The sequence below is a fragment of the Electrona antarctica genome, assembly GCF_951216825.1.
Source record: "Electrona antarctica genome assembly, chromosome: 14".
Lineage (NCBI taxonomy): Eukaryota > Metazoa > Chordata > Actinopteri > Myctophiformes > Myctophidae > Electrona > Electrona antarctica.
The window spans coordinates 26,825,000-26,848,077 of NC_136795.1; the positions used below are offsets into that span (position 1 = coordinate 26,825,000).

The window sequence follows — 23,078 nt, forward strand, 5'->3', positions numbered from 1 at the left end:
TTTCAGAAACAATGGAAACCATGACCAATTCATTTATAAACAAGCCTCCAGTGGTTGTGATCTTTATGTATTTATAGTGCAAGTGACAGAACTGCAATTGGCTCAACTTTGAAATTATCGTTGTAGGCGTGTGTAGAGTAGACATTGTGGTTAGCTGCTACCGTATGTTAACTGAGTGGGTGGATATTCTGCTTCTGAGACCACTCATCAGAAGCTATACAGGACAGCCTAGCCAAGACATGCAATAGTTTACTCCACATACATAAAGCCCAGGTGTGGATTGTTACCGAACCCAGAAGACGCCCAACAACTCTGAATGTTTGTGTTGTCAGAAGTCTTGACATTCATGTCAATAACAGAGCCCCAAAGGGCCAACTGAAAACTGTAGGAATAGCCTACACATTCACTTTGAAGATGTAAAATAAAAACAATGTTTACAAGTCTGTGCCCATTGTGTCATACTTGGCCTACGATAAAGCCTATAGATTACTTCTATTGCTAGGAAACGTGCAAAAACGATAACTTACCAATAACTATTTGACACTAAATTGCAAAACATCTTGTGCGTATGAAGGATAAAAATGATCTAATAGTTACAACAGTGATAAACTTGTGTTTGTTCATAGATATGTTATTGATTAGATGTTATGCTTTATATCATTTAAAAAGCTCAGATAATCGCAAGAAAAACAAGCTGAGTTAGACTGATGTTTACTATTCAATACATTGAAAGAATAAAAATACAAAACATAATTTTGATCAACAAAATTAATTCCTTTAATCAGTGGAGAGTTAGACAAATTGCATACATAGTATGAGGCTGTACCTCCCCCATTGAGAAACACTATTCTATATCATGTATGCACCAAAATAGTTTTCATGGGCCCAGAGCTGTACAATCTGTGAGGTGTTGCTCACTTCAACAAAGAGGCTGTCTGTTTTGAACAGGTGAAACACTCCACCCAAGTAGCTGTTTGATCGTACCTGTCCTTTTCCTGAGTTGTGCGAGTATTTTCTGGACTCCAGAAGGATTATAGGCTTACGGTAACGTGGTTTATCGACCTTGACACAGTGGTTGAATGCATTGCGTTCCGTGAAGTACACTTTGGAATAGACATAGTAGTAGCCCTCCGTTTGAATGACAAGTTTTCCATCTTTGTACTCCATCTCACGGAGGATGTCTGGGTCCTTGCGCCATGACATGATCTTAACTCCACGGGCCTGCATTTGACTGGCTGGAAAACAGAGCAGACAATGGTCACAGATTACAATTTACACAATTTAGGCATTTAGCAGACACTCTTAATCCAGAGCGGTTTACAGTAAGCAAGGAAAACACAAGGTAATACATCAAATGCATAGAGTATAGCCTGGCTTTGGCCAGACTCTTAACGAGGAAGCGTCAGTGAATCCACGTTATGAGTCTGGCCAAAACCAGGCTATAGAAAGTCATCTAGAAACATAGGTAAACCAAGAACCTATCCTCAGTCTAACTTTATCCTGAGGTCAACGGGGTTTCGGGTCTACCAACATCATACCCCTCACTCAGGCGACCCAGCCGGGGTGATCAAGTCCCGACTTACGTCCCAGTAGCTACCCTCAATCAGTCCCACTAGGGAAAAACCAGGGCCACACAATCCGTTGGAACTACTCCAGAACTACTCTGCCAGGGCTGGGAGGTACGCTTCTGGCGCATGGAAGGACTAGACTCCTGTCCGGGCCCCTCCTACGTCTCACCAGGTCCACTCCTGGTGATACTCCAACAGTATATTTAAAAATAAATAAAACTATAATATGTACATTGAAACTATACACATTATAGGATGCCAGGTCTACAAATGACCTGGCATCTGTCTACATAACATTATCTCACATTTTAGCCTTTGCATATAAGCCTGCAAGGTCGTCAAGGCTAGGGCAAGTGCTACCGCATGTGCTACAGGCTAAGGTGGAGTCTGAAGAGGTGAGTCTTCTTCCGACTACGGCGGAAGATTATACATGGTAACTGACAGCAAATTATTTGTGCGTGTGAACCTTCTGGTCAGTGCTCAATGAATTGTCTATCAGATATTGTGGGAAGACGGTGATGAAATATCAATCATCACCGAGCAGTGTTAGATCGTACTAATCCACCCATATGAGAGCTCAACTTTGAAAGGTAAAGATCTCACCTTGCAGATGTGCAACAGGTTTGGAAGGCAGGACCACAGGGTTTGGTGGTTGTTTAGTTGGTGGTGGAACAGCTTCTGTGTTGGGAAAGGTCATTTTAATAAATGACCAAATGTCAAAATAATGATAATAATAAACAGAAAGGAATGGTTTTGGACTACGTTTCCACTCAACAGTAATGATATGATGAACTTAATTAATGGAACATGGAATAAAAGACTGATACATACCTCCAATAAGTTTTGAAGCAGTTGCTGACTCCGTCTAGAGTGAGAAAGAAAAGGGATTACTCCTTGGTACAGAACAATATGAGTGTGTGTGTGACTGTGTGTGTGTGTGTGTGTGTGTGCGTGCGTGCGTGCGTGCGTTTTTTGCTGTCCTTGCCTGGGTCCAAGCTAGCCTGCGTCCTGGTTCATTTTTGAATGTTTTCATGTTTTTTATTGACTTTGTGCTGATCTACTCTCCCACTTTGTGACAGGGGTATGCTACTAATAGGATTGGGAAGGAGAAAGGGAATGGGAGAATGTTGGTGGCAAGCATGTCCTTGTGCTGTCAACTACAAATCAATGTATACTATGCTCAGCAATGTCATGGATTTCTCATGAATTCATTATGGGCTTCTCAATACTTAAAGGGATAGTTCAGATTTTTTTTAAACTTAAACTGTATGAACTACTTGCCATTAATATAGTGGTTGCTACTGTAGTAATTGATTGCCCGAGTCCCGTGGTGGGAGTTCTGCTCTGGTTTTGGTGAAATATTAAGTAGTTCCGGTCATTTTGTGGGGGGCACAGGGGGCCACGCATTTAAAGTAAATTAATCCACAAAACTAACGTCATTTGTATTGTTGACCTATTTCTAAAATATGAGTGCAACCCCTCTATCACAAAGAACTATATTTTTTGTGTCCATATCACTACGCCCAAAAAATAGTTCCATATGAAAGAGGGGTCAAAGTTGAACGAAAGTGGCGCTAATATTTTAGAAATAGGTCAACAATCTCTTTACGTCGCCCTCAGACGAGCCCTCCATCGGCGTCTCCAGTCATCTCGGTTCTACATACATCTGGCCAGCTCATTTGTGCTTTCTGCACGAGCATCTTTCATCTTTCTTTAGTACGTCCACATAGGTAGGTGTGGGACGTCCTCTCGATCGATGCCCGTGTGTTGGTTCCCACAGTACAAGCTTTTTGGCTGGGAGTTCTTGGTGTCGGTGGCAGTGGCCACTCAGTGGCCAGCTAGTCTCATCCTCCTTACTGCTATCTTCTCTGATACACTTGGTAATGCCCCGTACAGACGCTTGTTGGTGATGTGCTCGTCCTGGTTGATGTTCAGTAACAACCACACGTAATACAAATGACGTTAGTTTTGTGAATTAATTTACTTTTACTGCGTGGCCCCAGTGCCCCCCACAAAATGACCGGAACTACTTAATATTGACCGACACCAGAGCAGAACTCCCACCACGGCAATCAATTAATACAGTTGCAACCACTATATTAATGGCAAGTATTTCATACAGCTTAAGTTTAAAAAATCTGAACTATCCCTTTAAGGTGAAAGGATGTGCCTAGGTGTTGTGATTGATTGATTTAACACAGAAAATGTATAAAAATGTATAAAAAATAGAAATCACACCACTGTGAACTAAGTGAGGGGCGCTAATATATTAAATGGTGATGTAAAACAAACGGTGCCAACACAAACATTAAATTATCTTTGTTGTTAATGGCATTTAATGTTGTGTTAGGGACAAGATGAGTAAATTTCCCTTCATTGTCAATGGCGTTTTTAAAACAAACATTGAACTAAAAACAAACATTAAACCTGCCCTCAAAAATAAAAGCACAAAACGCCTGACAGACTTAAATAAGCCTTACTTCAGTCTTCATATAAATAACAACCTCAACATTGTGTGTGTGTGTGTGTGTGTGTGTGTGTGTGTGTGTGTGTGTGTGTGTGTGTGTGTGTGTGTGTGTGCATGTGTGTGCGTGTGCGTGCGTGCGTGTGCGTGCGTGAGTGATTGCGCACAGTAAAAGCTATCAAACGATTCAAACCTAACCTTATGGGGACATTGTTTAGGTTCCCATGAAAGGGTCATTTTGATGGCTAGGAAATCATTTCAGGGCTATAAGGTTTCAATTAGAAAGACTGGGGTAAAAGTTAAGATTAGGTATTTAAGGGTTAGAATAATAGATGTAGGGGATTGGTTTGGGTTTAAGGTTTGGGTTAGGTTTAAATATGGGCAACATGTGTTGATTTGTTATTAACATTTCATCCTAAAAGCTAAATGTTTACCCAAAAGCTAGAATCCAGAAAACAAAACAAACATACAGCTGGAGTTGCTCTGTTGAGAATACATGGGAAATTGAAATCTGTCAGATTTGAGTTCCTGGCCATCACTTTGGAGGATTTCTGAATCTGAACATAAAGTAGGCTACCCATAATCCAGTTCCTTGCAGGGTCTATGCAAGTGTTAAAAAATAGCAGATGTAGCCTACTGTAAGCTTTCAGCGTGGCACGCAGCGCTCGTCGATCTGCTATTTTTAGATAGCTAGTAGATCGCAGGCACCATGCAGTAAACAGACCACCTCCTGTGCGTGGAAACGGAAAGGCACCTGACCAGACCAACGTCACGGAACATCAAGAACGTGTTACTGGAACGTAATGTCTCCGAAATGAAGTTAAGGCTAAGATACTTCTCCATCTCCACTCCATCCTCTTCCCCATAGTGAAATAATTTTACCATTCAGCACTTTTAAAAGAAAAACAATTACTGGCATGATGGGGGGGAGGGGATCACTTTCATTTCTGTCTTAAAGGGATGGTTCAGATTTTTTGAATTTAAGCTATGAAATACCATTCATAGCTTAAATGCCATAGTCGTTGCGGTAACAGGTCCGCTCGCCCCTTTTCCAACTCGCCCCCGCGAAAAGTGAAGACGGCTCGCCCCGGAATTTCGAAAAGTGAAGACGGCTCGCCCCAAGCCGTGGATAGCTCGGCCCCAAAGCGTGGATATCTGGTATTCGTGGTTGCAACTGTCTTGATTGCCTGAGTCCCGTGGTGGGAGTTCTGCTCTGGTTTTGGTTCCGGTCATTTTGTGGGGGGCACAGGGGGCCACGCAGTAAAAGTAAATTAATCCACAAAACTATTTGTATTGTTTACCTATTTCTAAAATATTAGTGCAACTTTTGTTCATTTTGACCCCTCACACGGAACTATGTTTTTTTTTGTCCATATCACTACACCCAAAAAATAGTTCCATGTGTTAGATGGTCAAAGTTGAACGAAAGTTGCGCTAATATTTAAAAAATAGGTCAACAATACAAATTACGTTAGTTTTGTGAATTAATTTACTTTTACTGCTGTGGCCCCAGTGCCCACCACAAAATGAACGGAACTACTTAATATTGACCAAAATCAGAGCAGAACTCCCACCACGGGACTCTGGCAATCAATTAATACAGTTGCAACCACTATATTAATACAGCTTATAAATTAAAACCAGTAATCCGCCTTGAAGGCGATAAAGCAAATACCGCTAGGGCTGAGACAGTCTACCGGAATAATGTCAAGAATGGGTGAAATGAATTCAGTAATTAATTAATATCAATTAAACTCTACAACATTTCTCTTAGCAAAATACAAGCACACCGATGAAGCCGGTCGATTTGACATATGGCGACATAAGTGCGTGCCGTCCAAACTGGGAGGAGTAGCGTTTCCAAAAAAAGGTTACTCTAGAAAGAATAATAGTGTTCCAAGTACTATAGTCTAGTTGCCCTGTTAGGGCAACCACACTAATAAACTGTCTCAGCGATATTGTCAGGGAGTTGTCTTTGTGTCGTCACAACTGTAAATGAACTGTCTCAGAAATGTGGAATATTTGGACGGCAGTAACATTAGCGTTAGTTGATTCTTTATAAGTATGAGTCAAACCACCGTGATCATGGGAAATGGCTTGTCTTAACTTAGGCACAAACCAACTATTTTCTAAGAACAATATTGATGTAACTAAGAGATTCAATGAGTTAGCCATATAGATTTAGAAGGACTAAGCAAAATCGTGCTGCGACATTTCCTCCTTTAATGCAGTCCACTGTTTGTCCGGAGCTTGAGATCACACTTTGTGGAGTGGGCGGTGGCTTCCAGTGTGTGTGTGTGTGTGTGTGTGTGTGTGTGTGTGTGTGTGGTGGCAGTGTGAGTGTGTAGTGGCAAAACACGTGTCGCCCGTGTGTTGTGTGTGGCGTGTGCCCCCGTGTGTTGTGTGTGGCGTGTGCCCCCGTGTGTTGTGTGTGGCGTGTGCCCCCGTGTGTTGTGTGTGGCGTGTGCCCCTGTGTGTTGTGTGTGGCGTGTGCCCCCGTGTGTTGTGTGGCGTGTGCCCCCGTGTGGCGTGTGCCACCGTGTGTTGTGTGTGGCGTGTGCCCCCGTGTGTTGTGTGGCGTGTGCCCCCGTGTGGCGTGTGCCCCCGTGTGTTGTGTGTGTGCAGCAGCAGCATTACATGAAGAGCATTACATGAAGAGCATTACATGAAGAGCGCAGCAGCAGCATTACATGCTTCCTGCATTACATGAAGAGCGCAGCAGCAGCATTACATGCTTCCTGCATTACATGAAGAGCGCAGCAGCAGCATTACATGCTTCCTGCATTACATGCTTCCTGCATTACATGCTTCCTGTGTGACTGCTTCCTGCATTACATGCTTCCTGTGTGACTGCTTCCTGCATTACATGCTTCCTGCACGTATAACTGCGACCTAGCGGTCGCAAAAAATCAGAGCTAAAATTGAAAGTCACAACTTCTTTCACTGCTGAAATATACAAAGTTCTTTTGAATTGTCAACATTTTGTTTTGGATAATAGTATTGTGACAAAATACATGATGATGTGACACATGCATAGAAACCCTTTCTCTCCATCACATACTGTATGCTTTATTCTAAATGTTCAATTCATTTGTTCAGTTCATAGCATAGCAATTTAATATTGTGTAATGTCCTTGTTGCAGATTATTGTTGTTCAATAATCATTGTCTAACTATTATTGTGTATGGCGTTGCATTTTTGGTTATCATGTAGATTTGTGTGATGTATGTTGTGTCTTTGCTTGTGAGCTTGTCTTGTCCCTACTGCTGCTAAGGTATAAGCATATTGTCGCCAGGCAGAAACCTTGTACGATAATCCCAGAATCTGTACTTTTCATCAAACCTGTGTTCCAATGGATCCAATGTAGTTATTATATAGTCACAAGCTACTTGTTACTTTCAACATTGGTAAAAATGTACAAAATCTACAGACAGTCAGTGGTGCAAAGTACTTAGGAATTCAATGTTTTGATCAAATATGAAATGAATATAAGGTGTTTGACAACAATAAATGTTACGGTGAAAGTGAGACTCTCAGCCAAAGAGAGAGCAGAATAGAACAAAGATCAGGGACCAGGGTTGAACCAAAGTGACACACAAGGAGAGGCAGCAAGACAGGATGCCACAGTCATGTCAGGGTTAGCCTTTAGAGAGGTTTGTTTGATTTAAAGGGCCACTTCACCCCCTTTGCAACCAGATCTTAAGTGTTTCTTGTCTCCCAAACATCATTAAAATAAGATCTGGTTGCAAAAGGGGTGAAGTGGCCCTTTAATACTTTATTAGACATGGGTGAGCTATATAGTAGAGACAATGTGTTAGTTCTTACCAGGCCAGGGCGGTAGAGACGATAGATGAGGCAGGCTTCGATGGCCATGCCAAACAGTGCCACGCTCACCAGGAAGAACAGCACGGTCTGAGCCACCTTGCCACTCCGTGGCGGCCGTTTGATCGTGGGAGGCATTGGAGGGTAGGCCCCGTGGCTGTCCACTACAAACACAGAGGGATACTGGGCACTGCCCTGATCCATGGCTTCAGTTCGGTTCAGTGTTCTGCTCTCAAACAGGAGATGTATGAAAGGAATAAATGATCATCGAGGAGAGGATGCGTTCACGTTGTAGTCCAAGGGGCTCAGGGGAGCAATGAAGACTTCCGTGTAGTGAGAATGAGTATATTGGTGTGGGTGGGATTACACTGCAGTTGGTTCAAGATGCAAGGCAAGTCAGACAAGAACTGTAAACCACATCCAGTAATGTCTCACTATAGAAATCACATAGAGACACCCCTAGACTCACAGCAGGGGCAAGTAAAGCAAAAAGATTACAAATGAATCCACAGCTATAGAGATTTACAACAAGTCCAAGGGTAGAAGACGAACATATTAAATTGAGAGACCATGTACAATGCATCTTAAACTCCCCTTTTACGGCCTCCCACTTGATAACAACAATGTTGAAATATCTCAAATCTTAGACTTCCTCTCTTTCTCACTTCTACACTCACTTCCACTAAATGTAAAACAACTATGATTTGTGACAGTGAACACGTGCACAGTACGTATGCACTTATACGTAGGTCGTTCTAAACTGCAAGCCACCTTGTTGTTACATGAAAAGTGTGTGTGTTCTTTGTTCTTTTATGTCTCATCACTTTCTATCAGGAAGTGCCAATATTTAACACATGGGCGGAAAATAACAGGGATATGCATATTTAACACATGGGCGGAAATAACAGGGAAAACCCTATAACTTTTTCCAGTTGATCATTATGAAGTGTTATTAAAAGTCATCCGAGTAATCACCCTCTCTGATTGATGCAGGTGTATGGAAAAGAAGCTCCACCCACGCGGCAGGTTGCCGCGTCGGCCAGATTTCCAGAAAAGCTTGCCCCAGCAAGTGTGCCCATGCTGTCACAGAAGCCTGTGTGCGGCCTAATTGGCTGCATGGCAGCCAATCAGACAATCAGATGTCCTTTTTTGGGAAACACTGGGTATCAGCCTGGGTACACTTTAGATTCCATGCGCGGACAGAAGAAGCTGTGTTTTGCGTAATTTCCGTTTTTTTAGACAGCTGGTGGATGGAAAAGAAGCTCCACCCACCACACGGCAGGTTGCCGCTGGGGCAAGCTTTTCCAGGAATCTGGCCGAAACGGCAACCTGCCGCGTGGGTGGAGCTTCTTTTCCATACACCAGCTGTCTAAAAACCGAAAAAGACGTCGGGAGTCAGCTTCCTTTGGCCGCACATGGAATCTTAGATGTGCCCATACCCACTTTAGCTCCACCCACGCGGCAGGTTGCCACGTCGGCCAGATTCCCGGAAAAGCTTGCCCCAGCGGCAACCTGCCGTGTGGGTGGAGCTTCTTTTCCATCCACCAGCTGTCAAAAAAAACGGAAATGACACAAAACACAGCTTCTTCTGTGTGCATGGAATCTAAAGTGTGCCCAGGCTGTCAAATACAACAACATAGAAATAGACAACCTAGACTAGAGCACAGCCATACCTGTCCTCATTGTGTCGTATAAGGCCTCCTGCATGAATACATTTAGAAGCAAACCTGTTTCCCGTACCTGTCGACATGTGGCAGTAGTAAAACAATTTTTTCTATAGGAACAAAGCTTGTTTTCCGGCATCCTGTAAAAAAACAATCATTGAAGCCACATTTCTCTCGGTTCTGGACCATGGGGACATTATTTACAGGATTGCTACACCATCAACTTTAAAGCACCTTGATACGGTTTACCATTCTGCCCTCACTGGTGACAGCTATAATACCCATCACTGTACACTCTATAGGAACGTGCAGGCTTGTCCTCTCTGTCCGAGAGGCGGGACATGCACTGGTATATTTTCATTTTCAAAGCCATCTCACTCAGGAATGGTCCCCTCTTACATTTGTTCTATGTTGGATCAGAATCCAAGTCCGTATCAGACCCGCTCGAGTGACTTCCTGACCCTCAAGGTTCCTTTTGCTAACTCAGAGCTAGGTATAAAGCAGCTTTTTCTGTCAGTGCTCCATTTGATTGGAACGAACTCCAAAAATCCCTAAATCGCTCTGGATTAAGAGCGTCTGCTAAATGCCTAAATTGTAAAATTGTAATTGACATGCGGTCGATAGTCTAGAACCACTGGCTGCGACTCTGGCTGCGTCCCACACAGGGGCGCCACCTCTGCAGTATTGGAGGCGGGTCAGACTTCTACAGCGCTATTGGTCTAAAACAACTTTGGTCAAGAAGGTCCATGATTTTTGTTTAGTTTTACCACAGTAGGGATATTAGTTTATAGTAACAAAGTTGTAATATCCTATGTCGTATGAGCAAATAGCAATAGACAGGAATTATAGCCTCGCAATGCACTGCGAATGGATATTGTCTAGTGTTTCTGCAAAACTCTATGTGCTGACATGGTTTGCGCTTGTTATGGACTTGACTTTCGGTTTGGGAAAAACAAACCAAGACTCTCAATTCACAATCTTATTACCTGCTGGCAAAACGGAATGTTTTTTCCAAACCACTGCGGAAAATTGGAGTATGGAAATAGAATACCAGGTAATCTCTCTCTCCTTCTCTTCCTCGAATCAATGATTGGAGGTTTATATATTTAATCAATAGGTCTACTGGAAAGTGGAAACCATCCGATGAACACGTGGAAATGGACTTTGATCAGAGCAGAGCACAGTGTTGTGAGTGACACTACAGTTTCAGAGCCTTAAAAAAAAGAAAAACAACCCCACCATGACCCACTCCAAGGCTTTTGAAAGGTACAATTGAATTAAAAAAAAAAGATTGCATGCCACCATGCACTCAGCCCTCACTGACCCCTCTAGGCTTAGCATGTGTAGTCAGACTAGTCTGTCAGGTCAGAGTGGACCCCCCTACCGTCCTCAAACATCTGACACATTTCTGTGGGGCATGATGAACACTATAGAATAACTAAATAACTTGCTGAATAACTGTAATGATGGATATTCCTTATGCAGACCGCTTTTATCTCACCTGCTATAAACACATTATTATTTTCATAGATTTCTCACAAGGTCTGCTGATATGCTGTTCAAGTGTTGTATCTTGGGAACATTTTGATGTAATCATGGTAAAGTTAAGTAATGGTTGGTAGTATAGAGAATCAATTATTGGATTTAATGTTTGTTTTTCAACTATGCTTGTTTAATAAAATGCCATAGACAATAACGAGAAATGTAATGTTTGTGTTGAGGACTAAAACAAACATTAGCACCCATTGCTTAAACCAACATTATGTTGTAATTGATGTTGTAAGGTGATAAGAGCGCCCCTCACTTCACACGGGTGTGATTTTTTTTAATGATAGATAGGGGCAGGTATATCAATAAGATTTATATTTTTATATTTTTCCTTTTCTTGTATGGAATATGTTAAAAAGTATAAGGTAAAATGAATAAAACATGTGGCCTTTATGGTATGATAACATCCTAGCAATCCTGGATAAAATACAACAACAAAGCACAGCTCAGTCAGTTATACTACAGTTCTGTGAGCTATAACCTTGAGTTTATGCACAAGGTGCACTGTAAAATCCAATTTAACTCTGGAGATGAAGGTTTTACGGTCCTGCGGGGGACTTGAATTTGAATATGAAAACCAGAGAGCGGTCGACCTACTGTAGAGAGAGAGATAAGGCCAAGCCCGGCATGTGAGCTGGTTCTCTGGGAGGCAAATAAGAACATACGGTACTAGTATAGTCTTGTGATGTGAATAATCTCACGTTGCTGTAACAACACAGTGGTTCTCAACCTTTTCAGCCTGTGACCCCCCAAAATAATTATATTTGAACTGGGTGTTGATAAGCACTTGTAATGTAAGAGTTGAGGCAGTTACATTTTCAGTTCCACAGATAAATAGTGAAAATGTTTCTTTTCTTTCTTATATGACAATTTGGACCAGTTTTGTAGTTTGTTGATTCCTTTTGATGCAGTAGCAGCCTAATGGTCTTTTTCTTTTCTTTCTTGTCTGTATTAAAAAAGTCATCCCAGATAACAGTGAACTGACAATTTAAGGACATTTTTAAACATCATGTGGTGACCCCTGCATGGGGTCCCGACCTAGCCTGATTATCAGACTGTAGCTTTATGCAGTCCACTCAGAGAGTGGGCGGGGTCTTTGGGCTGGATCCAGGCTAGTCCCAACCCACAGATTGAGAACCACTGCTGTTAGATAAATTCTGACATGTTGTTTACACGTCATGTCAAGTTGGCCACTCCATCATATTCTGTTGGTCAACTCAGATAGAACTTTGGCCCAGACCGTGTTCCATATAGGTCATATTTGGTCATCTTGCCCTTTTATCATAATTTTACTCTTAGCCTACTGCCTGTTTACTCCGGGTTGTTCTCTTTATCCTATTTATGTCATGTCACCATCCACGTGCCTAATCATCTCAGCCTTATATTATGGATTTCCTGACGCCACATTCAGATTTAATATCTTATATCTTGTTGACTCCTTATTCGGTCTCCATACTGTCTGTCCCCAGTCAAGTTAACTCGCATACTGAGAGGCCTATTTTTTGATTTGAGACATGTATTTGACCTTGGTGCCTAGTGAGAAAGTAGATAGGAGTATTTCTCTCTGTCGAAAGTTTACAGCTAGCAGGGAAAGAATGTTATCTTCAGGTTGCCATAGCAACGCCAGCCTCTGTGCTTTCCTGGTCTATGGCCCTCAATGACGGAACCAAGGAAGATGTCATGATACCAGTCTCATCATCCATGTGCTGGTCCAATGAGTGCTCGACAACCAGCACCACCGTGGGATATCGCGGACATGAACTATTTACCAATTAATGGAAATAAAATTCCGGCGACCCCAAGGATCAATTAATGGATAAAAATAAATTATATTTATTTTGTAATACTGTATCTATAAATTCCTTCAATAACCCAGTTGGGAGATCAAATACCGTGCTGTATTTACCTCCAAATTCTTTTTTAAGGTCTTTCTATTTTTTTATGGTACAGTGACTGTCAGTTAGATTTAAAGGGCTATGCACTCATTTTGAAGGTAAATACAGCACGGTATTTGATCTCCCAACTGGGTTATTGAAGGAATTTATAGATACAGTATTACAAAATAGATATAATTTATTTTTATCCATTAATTGATCCTTGGGGTCGCCGGAATTTTATTTCCATTAACTGCTGTAACAGTACACTAATGCCTATGCTCTGTCATATGATTAGTGTCTAATGCCTATGCTCTGTCATATGATTAGTGTCTAATGAAATCAGCCTTAAATGAATAGCCTTGAATGTCCTTGTGTTTCCACTATAGTATCTCTTCTTCTTTCCCCAGGTGATAGCAGGGTCTGGTCTGGATGTGGGCTTCACCCTCATCTCCCCCAATGGATATAAGATGGTCTCTGACTTCAGGAGATCTGATGGAATCCACACGTAAGTTGTAGATTTCTATAGGGCTGGTTTTATTCTGCATGCACTATAACATCCTCATTGGCCAGTATGGGACCCCCAGAATACCTACAGCTAATGAGCTTTTAATAAGTGGTGTAGCCTACAGACAGAAACACACCACAAACACAATATTAATTTTGCAGTTATAAAAACATCAAAAATCATCTCTTTCCGGCCAATCACAATTTACGTCCTCACTTTTATCTCCAATGTTGTTTACACAATATTTGTTTACACAAACCTTCAAAGCTGCATGGACATAGGAGGGGCAAGCGTCTCTCAAAAATCACACTTGTGTGACGTGAGGGGCACTCTTATCATCATACATCATCACATTCCGTGCTCAGCCAATGAAATCTTCACGTTCCGTGCTACAGACACATACAGCTGTGCATAGGAGGGGCTAGCGCCCCTCAAAAGTTACAAATTGACTTCATCCAAACCTGCCATCTAATGGCTGGGTCGATCGTGTCCCAAAATGCAGTGGTGGAGAAGCTGAAGATCAATTGCATTGGTTAGCAGCAGATGAGCTTCAGAGAGACTGTGGGGGGACAGAGGTCTGAGGCTTCGTACACACATATCAGACGAACATGCTCTGTGCTGTCCGTGTTTCATGGCCGCCTCAATGCTTTTCCAATGGAAGTCACATGGTTTGACCAAACAGTTGTGTGTGTGATGGGGGGGGGGGGGGGGGGCAATCAAACACAATTTTTTGGTCAAACCACGTGACTTCCATTGGAAAAGCATTGGGGCGGCCATGAAACACAGGCAGAGCACAGCACAGTTGTTCTTTATGTGTGTACGAAACCTCAGAGTGATGGCACGGAGGCTCTGCTGGGTCGCTCTGTGATGTTCGGGCTTCAGATCCATCCTGGGGGAAAAGTTAAAATAGCTAGGGGGGAGGGGGGGATAACATCATAGGTGCAGGTGCTGGATTGTCACACTGATAAATGTGCTTGTGAACAGGCCACTGGTGTGAAAATATCAAAAAATGAAGTAGGCCTATAGTTCAATTAGAATAGTATTAATTCTTGGATAGCTTTTTGAACCCTGAAACAAAGAATCTTATTATGATTCTGTGAAAATATATGTTATGTTCTGCCGTTCCCAGGAATGGAACCGGGAACCTTTAGGCCACCTAAAGAAATCAAGTATAATGGTACAAAACTCATCTCACATAAGAGTGATAAACATGATGAAAGCTATTAAACCTGAAACACAAGTAAATAAACCGGCTGAAATGTACCAAAAAATGTCCTCTGCACAAGGGTTTAATCCATCTTACGATAGCTCATCATTATGACAGTCTTACGCGATGAGTCAATGTTTAGTGTTTAGGCAGTGAAGGGAGAAGTGGAGTTAAACGGTGTGGTCCTTGATCTATTCCACCAGAGTGGATCTCACCGAGGTTGGAGACTACCGGCTGTGCTTCGACAACAGCTTCAGTAAGTTGGCGGAGAAGATGGTGTTCTTCGAGGTGATCATCAGCAGTCAGGACAAGAGCCATGAGGTAGTGGAGGAATGGGCGGACGTGGCCGCAGCCACCCAGGACAGCATGGTGCAGTACAAACTGGAGGATTTCAGGGTGAGAGAGTGACCCGGAACAAAACACAGTCTACAGCAGTACACCTCAAACCTTCTAATTTAAAGGACCCCCATAACTCACATAACTGTACAAATGGAACCTGGAACCCTTAGGGTCCGCAGACGCCACTTTGAGAACCACTGGTCTACAATAACAAAACTCTAATGTATTACATTTTATCTCGCATATACTGTACCACAGGTCCAGCTTCTATTTGTACACTCTCTGAGTTAGAGAGGATTTTACTGTGTGGCAGTGGCACACAATTAATCTGCACTGTTCCTTTGTCTGCACTCTTCCTGCTTAAAGGCGACCGTAGAAACCATTCACTGGCACCTGGAGAAGACCCAGAGGGTCCAGACCATGCTTCGTGCCTTCGAGGCCCGGGACCGCTACCTATTGGAAGACAACTTGTGGCGCGTGTCCTTCTGGTCCTGCATCAACCTGCTGGTTATCCTGACTGTGGCCGTCGCTCAGATCTATACGCTGCAGCGCCTCTTCGACAGCAATAAAAGGGTCTGCACGTAGCACAAGCCTTCGACGGTGTGCCTGCTGCAGAGCTTCCAAGACTTAGGTAGTAGTTCACCCAAAAAAGTTACTTATTTTCTAGATTAATAGTTTGCCAATAATTTGATGACCGGCGAAGAGTCTCCTGTTGAGCAATGTCCGGGTCATCATATTATTGGCTCAGGAATGCAACAAAAACAAATAAATCAACATGAATTCAAGGCATCATGGGGTGTGTAATTGATAAGATATATATATATTATTTTTATTTTATTTTTTGTGAACTACTATAGACCTGATATATTGCACATATTGTAGTTCATGTTATGAAACACTGTTTGGAAGGAACTACTGAGAAATGGTTTCAGATTTTCTGTAAAACTGCAATATCTTTTTCCAAAAATGACACCAGAAGCGTGCCAAGTTTGATATGAATCACATTCGTATTTTTGTTTTTAATTAAAACCCTAAAGTTCCTAAACCATGCCTGCAGCTCTGCCAAACTATTTATGGCAGCCAGAAGCACTGAAGTTTAAGCCAGCTCAACTCAGCCAGCAAAGTTGGATCTTGTGTTTTAAATTATAATTGTAAAGCAACATTAAAGTATTTATTAATGAGGTTATTACTTTGTATTATACTGTATTGCAATAATAAACAACATTTCTTCCTCCCTGGTATTTTATTTCTTTTTGAAATGTCAGTACGGCAGCCTGAATCATGCTGTTCTCAAGGGAAGGTTTTTTAATTGGGTTTCCGTTATTACAGTTGTTGACATTACTTTACTACATTGTGTGATAAGGATGAGCCCAAATCAGCCCCAACCAAATTCAGAAACCTCACCCCCGGGCATACTACCACGACTACACAAATTGTTCCACAGAGACACATCAAATTAAATCAAATCCCTTTTAAATACAATCATTGTTGACCTAAACCGTATTCACACAATCTAAAAAAATTAAAATTCCCTGATCAAGTTTTCCAGCTGGGAACCTACCTAAAAATTTCTAAAGGGAGCTACATAGAAGGCAAGTTTGTTTTGGCTAAAACAGCACACTTTTGGCCACACTGTAGGTCCCTGACAGTATGCATTAAAGCAGTTTATACAACTGCACTTGACTGGGTATAAATATACTAACTGTAGTAAACACTACCTAAGGCATATAATGTTTACAGCTAAATCCTGAATGTAATTCTTTACTTCTGGGAGCTAAATTAACACTCAGGATTTTGCTGTGAATTTTATTACACATTTCTCTTAGCAAAAAAATTGTTTGATATTTACAACTTGGCATTTCCAAGTACAATGCTTATCAACACTAGTTAAGTATTCAGTCTGACATTTCAGATAGACCAAAAGCTAAGCAGAAGTGTTATTAATGCCTCGAGTAGGCCAGAGACATTCCTAGACATACACCAGTCATCTAGAGTTCCACATTTTGAGCGGTTGTTATGACTGCTGGCACATTGTCAAGCAATTTGCCCATGGAAAATGCTTCTCAAATTACTGTTCTTGGTACGAATAAGCAATTAACAGCATGTTGTGAAATTTTGAATGAAAACCACTGATTCCATTCCAGTATTATAAATTGGTTCAATATTGCGTCTATGTGGAAATACTGTCAAGACGCAAGTCAATATCTAACATTGGCGTATATGCATGACAATAATGTTATTTATGAAGATTGTGAGGACATAGTATGTAAGCATTATTGGCTTAACAGGAATGCATACACTTATTCTTTGGCGTGACATAAGTATCAGTGGTTCCGTTGTCGAACAGTTCTTGGTAAGGTGTCAGGTCTCGTCCAATGGGTTGAGGTCACCACAGGTTTCGTCGTGGGGCAGGGCGCCTGTTCAGGGACAATCGCAATGACAAGACCAACGTTAATCATTTCCCACTCCTTCTAATGGACTCGTTGACATGCAAGTAATGCCAGTTCCAGTCATGGCAAGGGCTAATTTTCAATAGGGCTTCCTCTTAGAAACGATAGTGGCTGATTATTCACTCCCTACTCGTATACAACACGAGTGGTGGTGGTGGACACAGATATCTTCATATCTCATACTGTCATGAGGATCAAGAAAGGAATGCATTTGATAGGTGTAGCCTTCATTTAGGTATCATAGGGTGTTATTTCATCCAGTCACTCAAAATACCATTATACTTGATGCACTAACATTGAAATATCAACCTCACCCATTTTCAGCCAATCTTCATATAGTTGGTCTTAACTAATGCTCATCATGAAATGGTAAACATTTTGAGGGGTGCCCAGGCACTAGCCCCATCAAACATATGGCTGCAGCCAAGTCTATGGACTTTTAATGTTTCTTATTCATACGACCAAATAGCTGAATAAAACAGGACCCGGGAATAGTGACTTCATGTGGAAGCCAAGTCTATGGACTTTTAATGTTTGCTTTAAGCAGTGACGTCATGTGGCAGCACATCACATGAGTCTGATTTTTCACTTCATAGGGCTGTGGAGTGTGGACACCTCAGAAACCTGCATACCAGTGACAGCATTAGGCTGTTTTACTTTTTTCTCAAACAAGATTTCAAATTTTTTATTTAGATTTTTATTAACATGAAAAGAATGCATGCCAACTTTCCAGGAATAGAATGTCTGCACTTGTTTCTATTAGCTTGATTCCCCATCGATGAGGTCACTGGTAGGCGGGTTTCTGAACTGTCCACAGCCCTCCTCTGAAACACAGACAGGGTAATGAGCATTAGAGAGGACCAATTATCTGAGTTCTGTAAGTGCAATGCAGATTGATGGAGTGATTTCTTCTCACTGCAGGGAGCCATCCTAACTCTCACGCCCTGCCTACAGCTTTTATTTCCGACATGGTATTGATGGTGCTTTTCTTTCAAGCCTTAATATTCAGTCCCCAAATAAATGCAAGGGCTGGGAGTAAAGACATTAGACAATGTTTCTCTGGAATTCACACCCTCAATAACCTTTGAGGCAGACAAGTCTGCCTCAAAGTTGCCATGGGATCATTTTTACACAGTCTGTTATGTCTGCTATCTCTATTAGGAGGGCTGCTGAGGTAGGAAAGAGGCAAGAACAGGCGGTCCAGGCAGGGAAGGTTGCATGAATGGAGAGAGAGGACAACACAGGACACAAAGAGACACCAACCACCAGAGCCAGTCCCTTTATTGTACACAATACCTCTTTATTATTAACGCTCCTTTTAAAAAAAAAAGAAAAAATCTGATCATTTTGTTTATTCAAATCCGTTAATTGCTACAGAGGCACTTGACATGGATTTTGCAAAACAAAAGGAAAAAAAAGAGCAATGCGCAAACAAAGGTTGGTCTGCCCCAACATTCACATCCAGAGTGTGTAGGGAAAGAGAGGGGGGGGGGGGGGGTGTAGGGGGGTGGAAGAAAATGAAAAGATCAAGTCACCACAAGCTAACTTTATCACAGGGCATCAACATTACAGGCTGTCAGGGGATAAGATAGGCTTGAGTGACAGACGCCCGGTGGGACGGAGATTTCAACGCCGTAGGCCGATCGGAATTTGAATGATTGCAATTAGTTGTTCTGTGAATTCTCTTGTACCACTGGTGTGCGGTTGCTGATGCCTTCACATAATAAAATAATTCCAGTAATTGCATAATCACTTTTTTTTAATATGACGCCACTAGGTAGTACTGTCACTGTAGCCAGAATTGCTGAGAAACACAGGGGTAGAAAAAAATGTGCATCCTTCCTGTCTCGAGAGGCTGTTGTTCCAAGGACCACTTCGTCACCAGGATGCCCGACTGTGTATCGGGTCGCTATTAGGGTTGGGATCCTTTCGGATTTTGGCGATTCCGGATCCTTTAACAATTCCAAATGGAGTTCCATTTGTACATTCTCAGGCCCCTTTTCCACCAAAATAACTTTGGTTCCAGAACTGGTTCCGTTCTAGATTCAAAGAACCTTGGTGCTTTCATGGAACCGGCAACCATTTTTTGGTTTCAGCTCCAAACCAACTCTTAGGGATCTTAACCAATTATTATTCAGTGGAAACACTCTGAACTGGTTCAATATTAGGCAGGAAAAAAGAACCGAACCGGTTCAACCCTGGTGGAAAAGGGGCCTCAAAGAGTTATGGTGTCCTTTTAAATAAAAACGTTGAGAACCACTGGTATTGTAATTTGTATAGCAGACGTGAAGTCAGTGTGATTAAAAAAATAAAACGGTTCCAAAAGTGATGGAACCGATTCCGGTTCCTCGATGATGGATCCGGTTCCTACGGATCCCAACCCTAGCTGCTATCCAGTCAGTGTAGACAGGCTCTCCAGACAGGATGTACAGTCAGTCACACACCGCAACAGAGTTCCAACACCCACTCACTCACCACACCAACTCCTGCACTACTCATCAAAATCAAAAAACAGAAAACACAGTAGTCCATTGTTAAACGCCGCCCCCAGGGACCTGATTTCTCCTTCCTTCCACTCAAAAAAAAGAAAAAAATATATATATATATTGATTAAAATACCCTCTCACAGAGCAATCAACGATATTCATGAGCAAATAATCACAACTGTGTGGAGACTGTTTTGCGTTAGTTACCCACGCTGTGTGTACAGACAGCCAAAACCTCTCCTACAATCCACAACAACACCTGGTTTGTACTTTATTGTGCATGGGCGCACCACACCAAAAACAGCCCGATCTACGAGCTCACCACCCATCGCAACACACCATGTTGTGAGCTTGTATGTCGGCTATTTTCTGTGCGACTGTGACAATGGCACGAGACCAAGTATCTGGGCCTGTACCTGTCTGGGCACTTCAATAGAGACTATCCAAATAAAATACTGGAGCACTCGACCGGGTCTGCGCGTTTTATTAATTTGCAGGGGTGACCGAGTATATCAAACCTACTACTGTACCTTGAGGTTATTGGGGATTGTAGGGGGAGCGGTGTAATGAGACAGAGCCAACAGAATGGCAATCAATACATCAGAAAATAAATGACAAATGCCCAGGTTATAAATAAGAATACATCAGGAAATGACAAATATCTTTCCATAAACCCCAGGCTACTACTATGTAGAATGACTGTTAGTGCTTCAATTAGTATGATGTCTACATGATGTACATTTAAAATGTTGGGTTTCGATAGCAATATCAATAGCGTGCGAGTGTGCGTGTGTGTGTGTTGTGTGTGTGCCCATTGGCCCTGGAGTAAAATGAAATTAAATCAGTGTTCACCTCTCCATTTAAGGCTAGTTATATACAATGATATTCTATGGATGGCAACAGGAGAAAAAAAAAGAGAGCAACCATAAACGTCCTCATCAACCAAAGCCACAAGTGGCCAAACTCTCTGTGCATGGTGCTCAACTAACTCCTCTCCCCGTGTCTCCACACACACACACACACACCCCACCACTTCATTCTTTTATAGGAAACCGTACTACATGCACTGTCCAGTAGGGGATCCATTAACCACTTAGTTGACCGGGTTCCCACAGGGATTCGTACTAGGCCCTCTCCATTTTGTTTATTTTCTTTTTACCTCTACTCCAAATGTCTTTGCGGAGGGTTCATGAATCATGTGTTCATCCATTAAAACCGGGAAAGCATTCGTGTCATTTTCGATTTTAACCACTTTAAAAATAGCAGATATACCTATTTTTTCAAAAATCATGAAAATGTGTGCAAATCTATAAATGTTTTAAATCGAACATTTATAACTAAAATCTTTGCTTCTGGGGCGGTCCCTGGAACAAAATACTTCCAGATTGGGGGGGGGGGGGGGGGGGGGTACATATAATTTCGGGGCTCCTTGACATGGTAAAAGTCTGAGCACCACTGATATAGAAACATAGGCTTTTCAGAGAACTGTTAGGATTTAGAATGTGGTCCTCAGGTCTTAACAGGTAAAAGCATGAATGACAAAGTAAGGTCCACTCAGTGGCTGAAGGTATCATCAGTGCTCTACGTTTCCTGAAACCCAAACCTGGAGAAGAACATGTGCCCCACAAAGTGCAGTGTCTGTCTGTCTGTTTGCATGTTGTACATAATAATAATAATATCACAATGGATTAAAATCTCACTGCTACGACGAGTGGCTTTATTGGGAAGGCTAGAAGTGGTTAGAAGTGCTTGCGTTAAAGTCGTCCCATCTGGCCGATACTTTGCTAATGCGACACACGGCAGGCTGAAGTTACTTTTCATTTCATGCAACTTCATTGTCTTTTCATGGTTTGTTTTGTTTTTGCTGCTGCAGTTCATTTTTAAAGCTACACTGATGAGGGAAAAATAAAATAAGACATAGGGAGGGGGAGGGGATGATCAACAACACCACCAAAATAACAATGATAATAAGCCATCGTTTTCAGTATGAAATCAGTTAGAAACATGGAAAACCCAGAGAACACTGACAATAGAATAAGTGTGTATATTACACAGAGGTGAAGGGGTCAATCTACAGACAGAGGGACAGAGGGGAGAGGAAGTCCAGCCTTTTAACAGTGTATAAAAAAGGGTTAGCTAGCCACTTAACCACAAAAATGTTCTGAATACTTAAGCGATGCGTTGTGACTTGTGAGCTTGTAGATGGTCCATTTTCAAAAAAAACATTTGATAATTTTAGATTATTTTTAGAAATGACATGCCCAACAGTGGGATGTCAGGGTTAAAGTGGTTAAAGGGCTGCTGCCAGGCACCTTGTCAGGAGAAGAATTTGCAAGTCTACTGCTGTAATAAAACAGATCTCAAGCAGAGTATCTTTGAACAGATCTGCAGAACCGCCTGATGCCTCCTGCTGGTTCAACAGGAGTACTTCACCCGGCTAGCCTTAGATTTGAGTGTTAAAAATGTCCAGTCTCTCCTTTTATTTTTGTCAAAATCAAGTGGTTAATTAAGGTTTCCTTTGTTTTGGATGCGGACTGACCCCACCTGGCTGGTGGAGACTAAATTAGCAGCCTATGTAACATCGCTTGAGTTCAGTTTTACTAAAGGCTGGACGATGCAGATCACTGCACATACATTACACTCCCCCTCCTGACCCTATTGTGCGCACACACACACACACACACGCACGCACGCACGCACGCACGCACGCACGCACGCACGCACGCACGCACGCACGCACGCACGCACGCACGCACGCACGCACATGCACACACACTCTCTCTCACACATACACACAGACAGAGGAAGGCCTTGCCACAGGTCTAGTCTAGCAGGGAAGGTTCTGCAGGGCGGATAATGGTGGGCCGGTGCGGCGGGGCGCCAGGCGGTCTTCGGCTGCAAGGAGAGGAGAAGAAGAGGGAGTGAGACGCGCTCACTTGGAGAGACAGGGGAAACAAAACAACCCGACAGGTGATAGGAGGAGGAAAGGAGCAGGGGGGACGAGACTGAAGGCACCAGTTGGGGAAACAACATGCTCAAAGAGACTCAATAAAATGGTACGAGACGGAGAGAATCGATGGCATGCCTGCGGTTGGAAAACAAGACAGTGATGGAATTATAAGGGGAATGAAATAATAACCTGAAACTG

At 42.4% G+C, this 23,078-nt stretch overlaps 3 protein-coding genes across 7 annotated transcripts in view; 1 reads left to right on the top strand and 2 right to left on the bottom strand.

Annotated features, from left to right (window-relative positions):
- Positions 1-797: 797 nt before the first annotated feature.
- tnfsf14 (TNF superfamily member 14) lies at positions 798-8,078 on the bottom strand. Its single transcript, XM_079520156.1, has 4 exons — positions 7,858-8,078; positions 2,400-2,433; positions 2,172-2,246; positions 798-1,235 (listed from the first exon to the last, which is right to left on the bottom strand). Exons 1-4 carry the CDS (start codon positions 8,056-8,058, stop codon positions 850-852), a joined length of 696 nt encoding a protein of 231 aa, XP_079376282.1. The 5' UTR covers positions 8,059-8,078; the 3' UTR covers positions 798-849.
- Positions 8,079-10,318: 2,240 nt separating this feature from the next.
- On the top strand, positions 10,319-16,166 carry LOC306937470 (transmembrane emp24 domain-containing protein 1-like). Its single transcript, XM_079521251.1, has 4 exons — positions 10,319-10,572; positions 13,351-13,448; positions 14,859-15,051; positions 15,361-16,166. Exons 1-4 carry the CDS (start codon positions 10,330-10,332, stop codon positions 15,577-15,579), a joined length of 753 nt encoding a protein of 250 aa, XP_079377377.1. The 5' UTR covers positions 10,319-10,329; the 3' UTR covers positions 15,580-16,166.
- A 284-nt stretch (positions 16,167-16,450) lies between these two features.
- The window catches only part of LOC306937467 (dynamin-2), a 48,721-nt gene continuing 42,093 nt past the window's right edge, over positions 16,451-23,078 (bottom strand). For 3 of the 5 annotated variants that reach the window (XM_079521241.1, XM_079521240.1, XM_079521245.1), the window contains one exon: positions 18,708-22,825. In XM_079521241.1, coding sequence (XP_079377367.1) covers positions 22,753-22,825 — 73 coding nt within the window. In that variant the 3' untranslated portion in view covers positions 18,708-22,752. Of the gene's footprint in view, positions 17,412-18,040; positions 18,269-18,707; positions 22,826-23,078 lie in introns of those variants that run through there. The other 2 variants (XM_079521243.1, XM_079521242.1) reach the window with 2 other exon arrangements.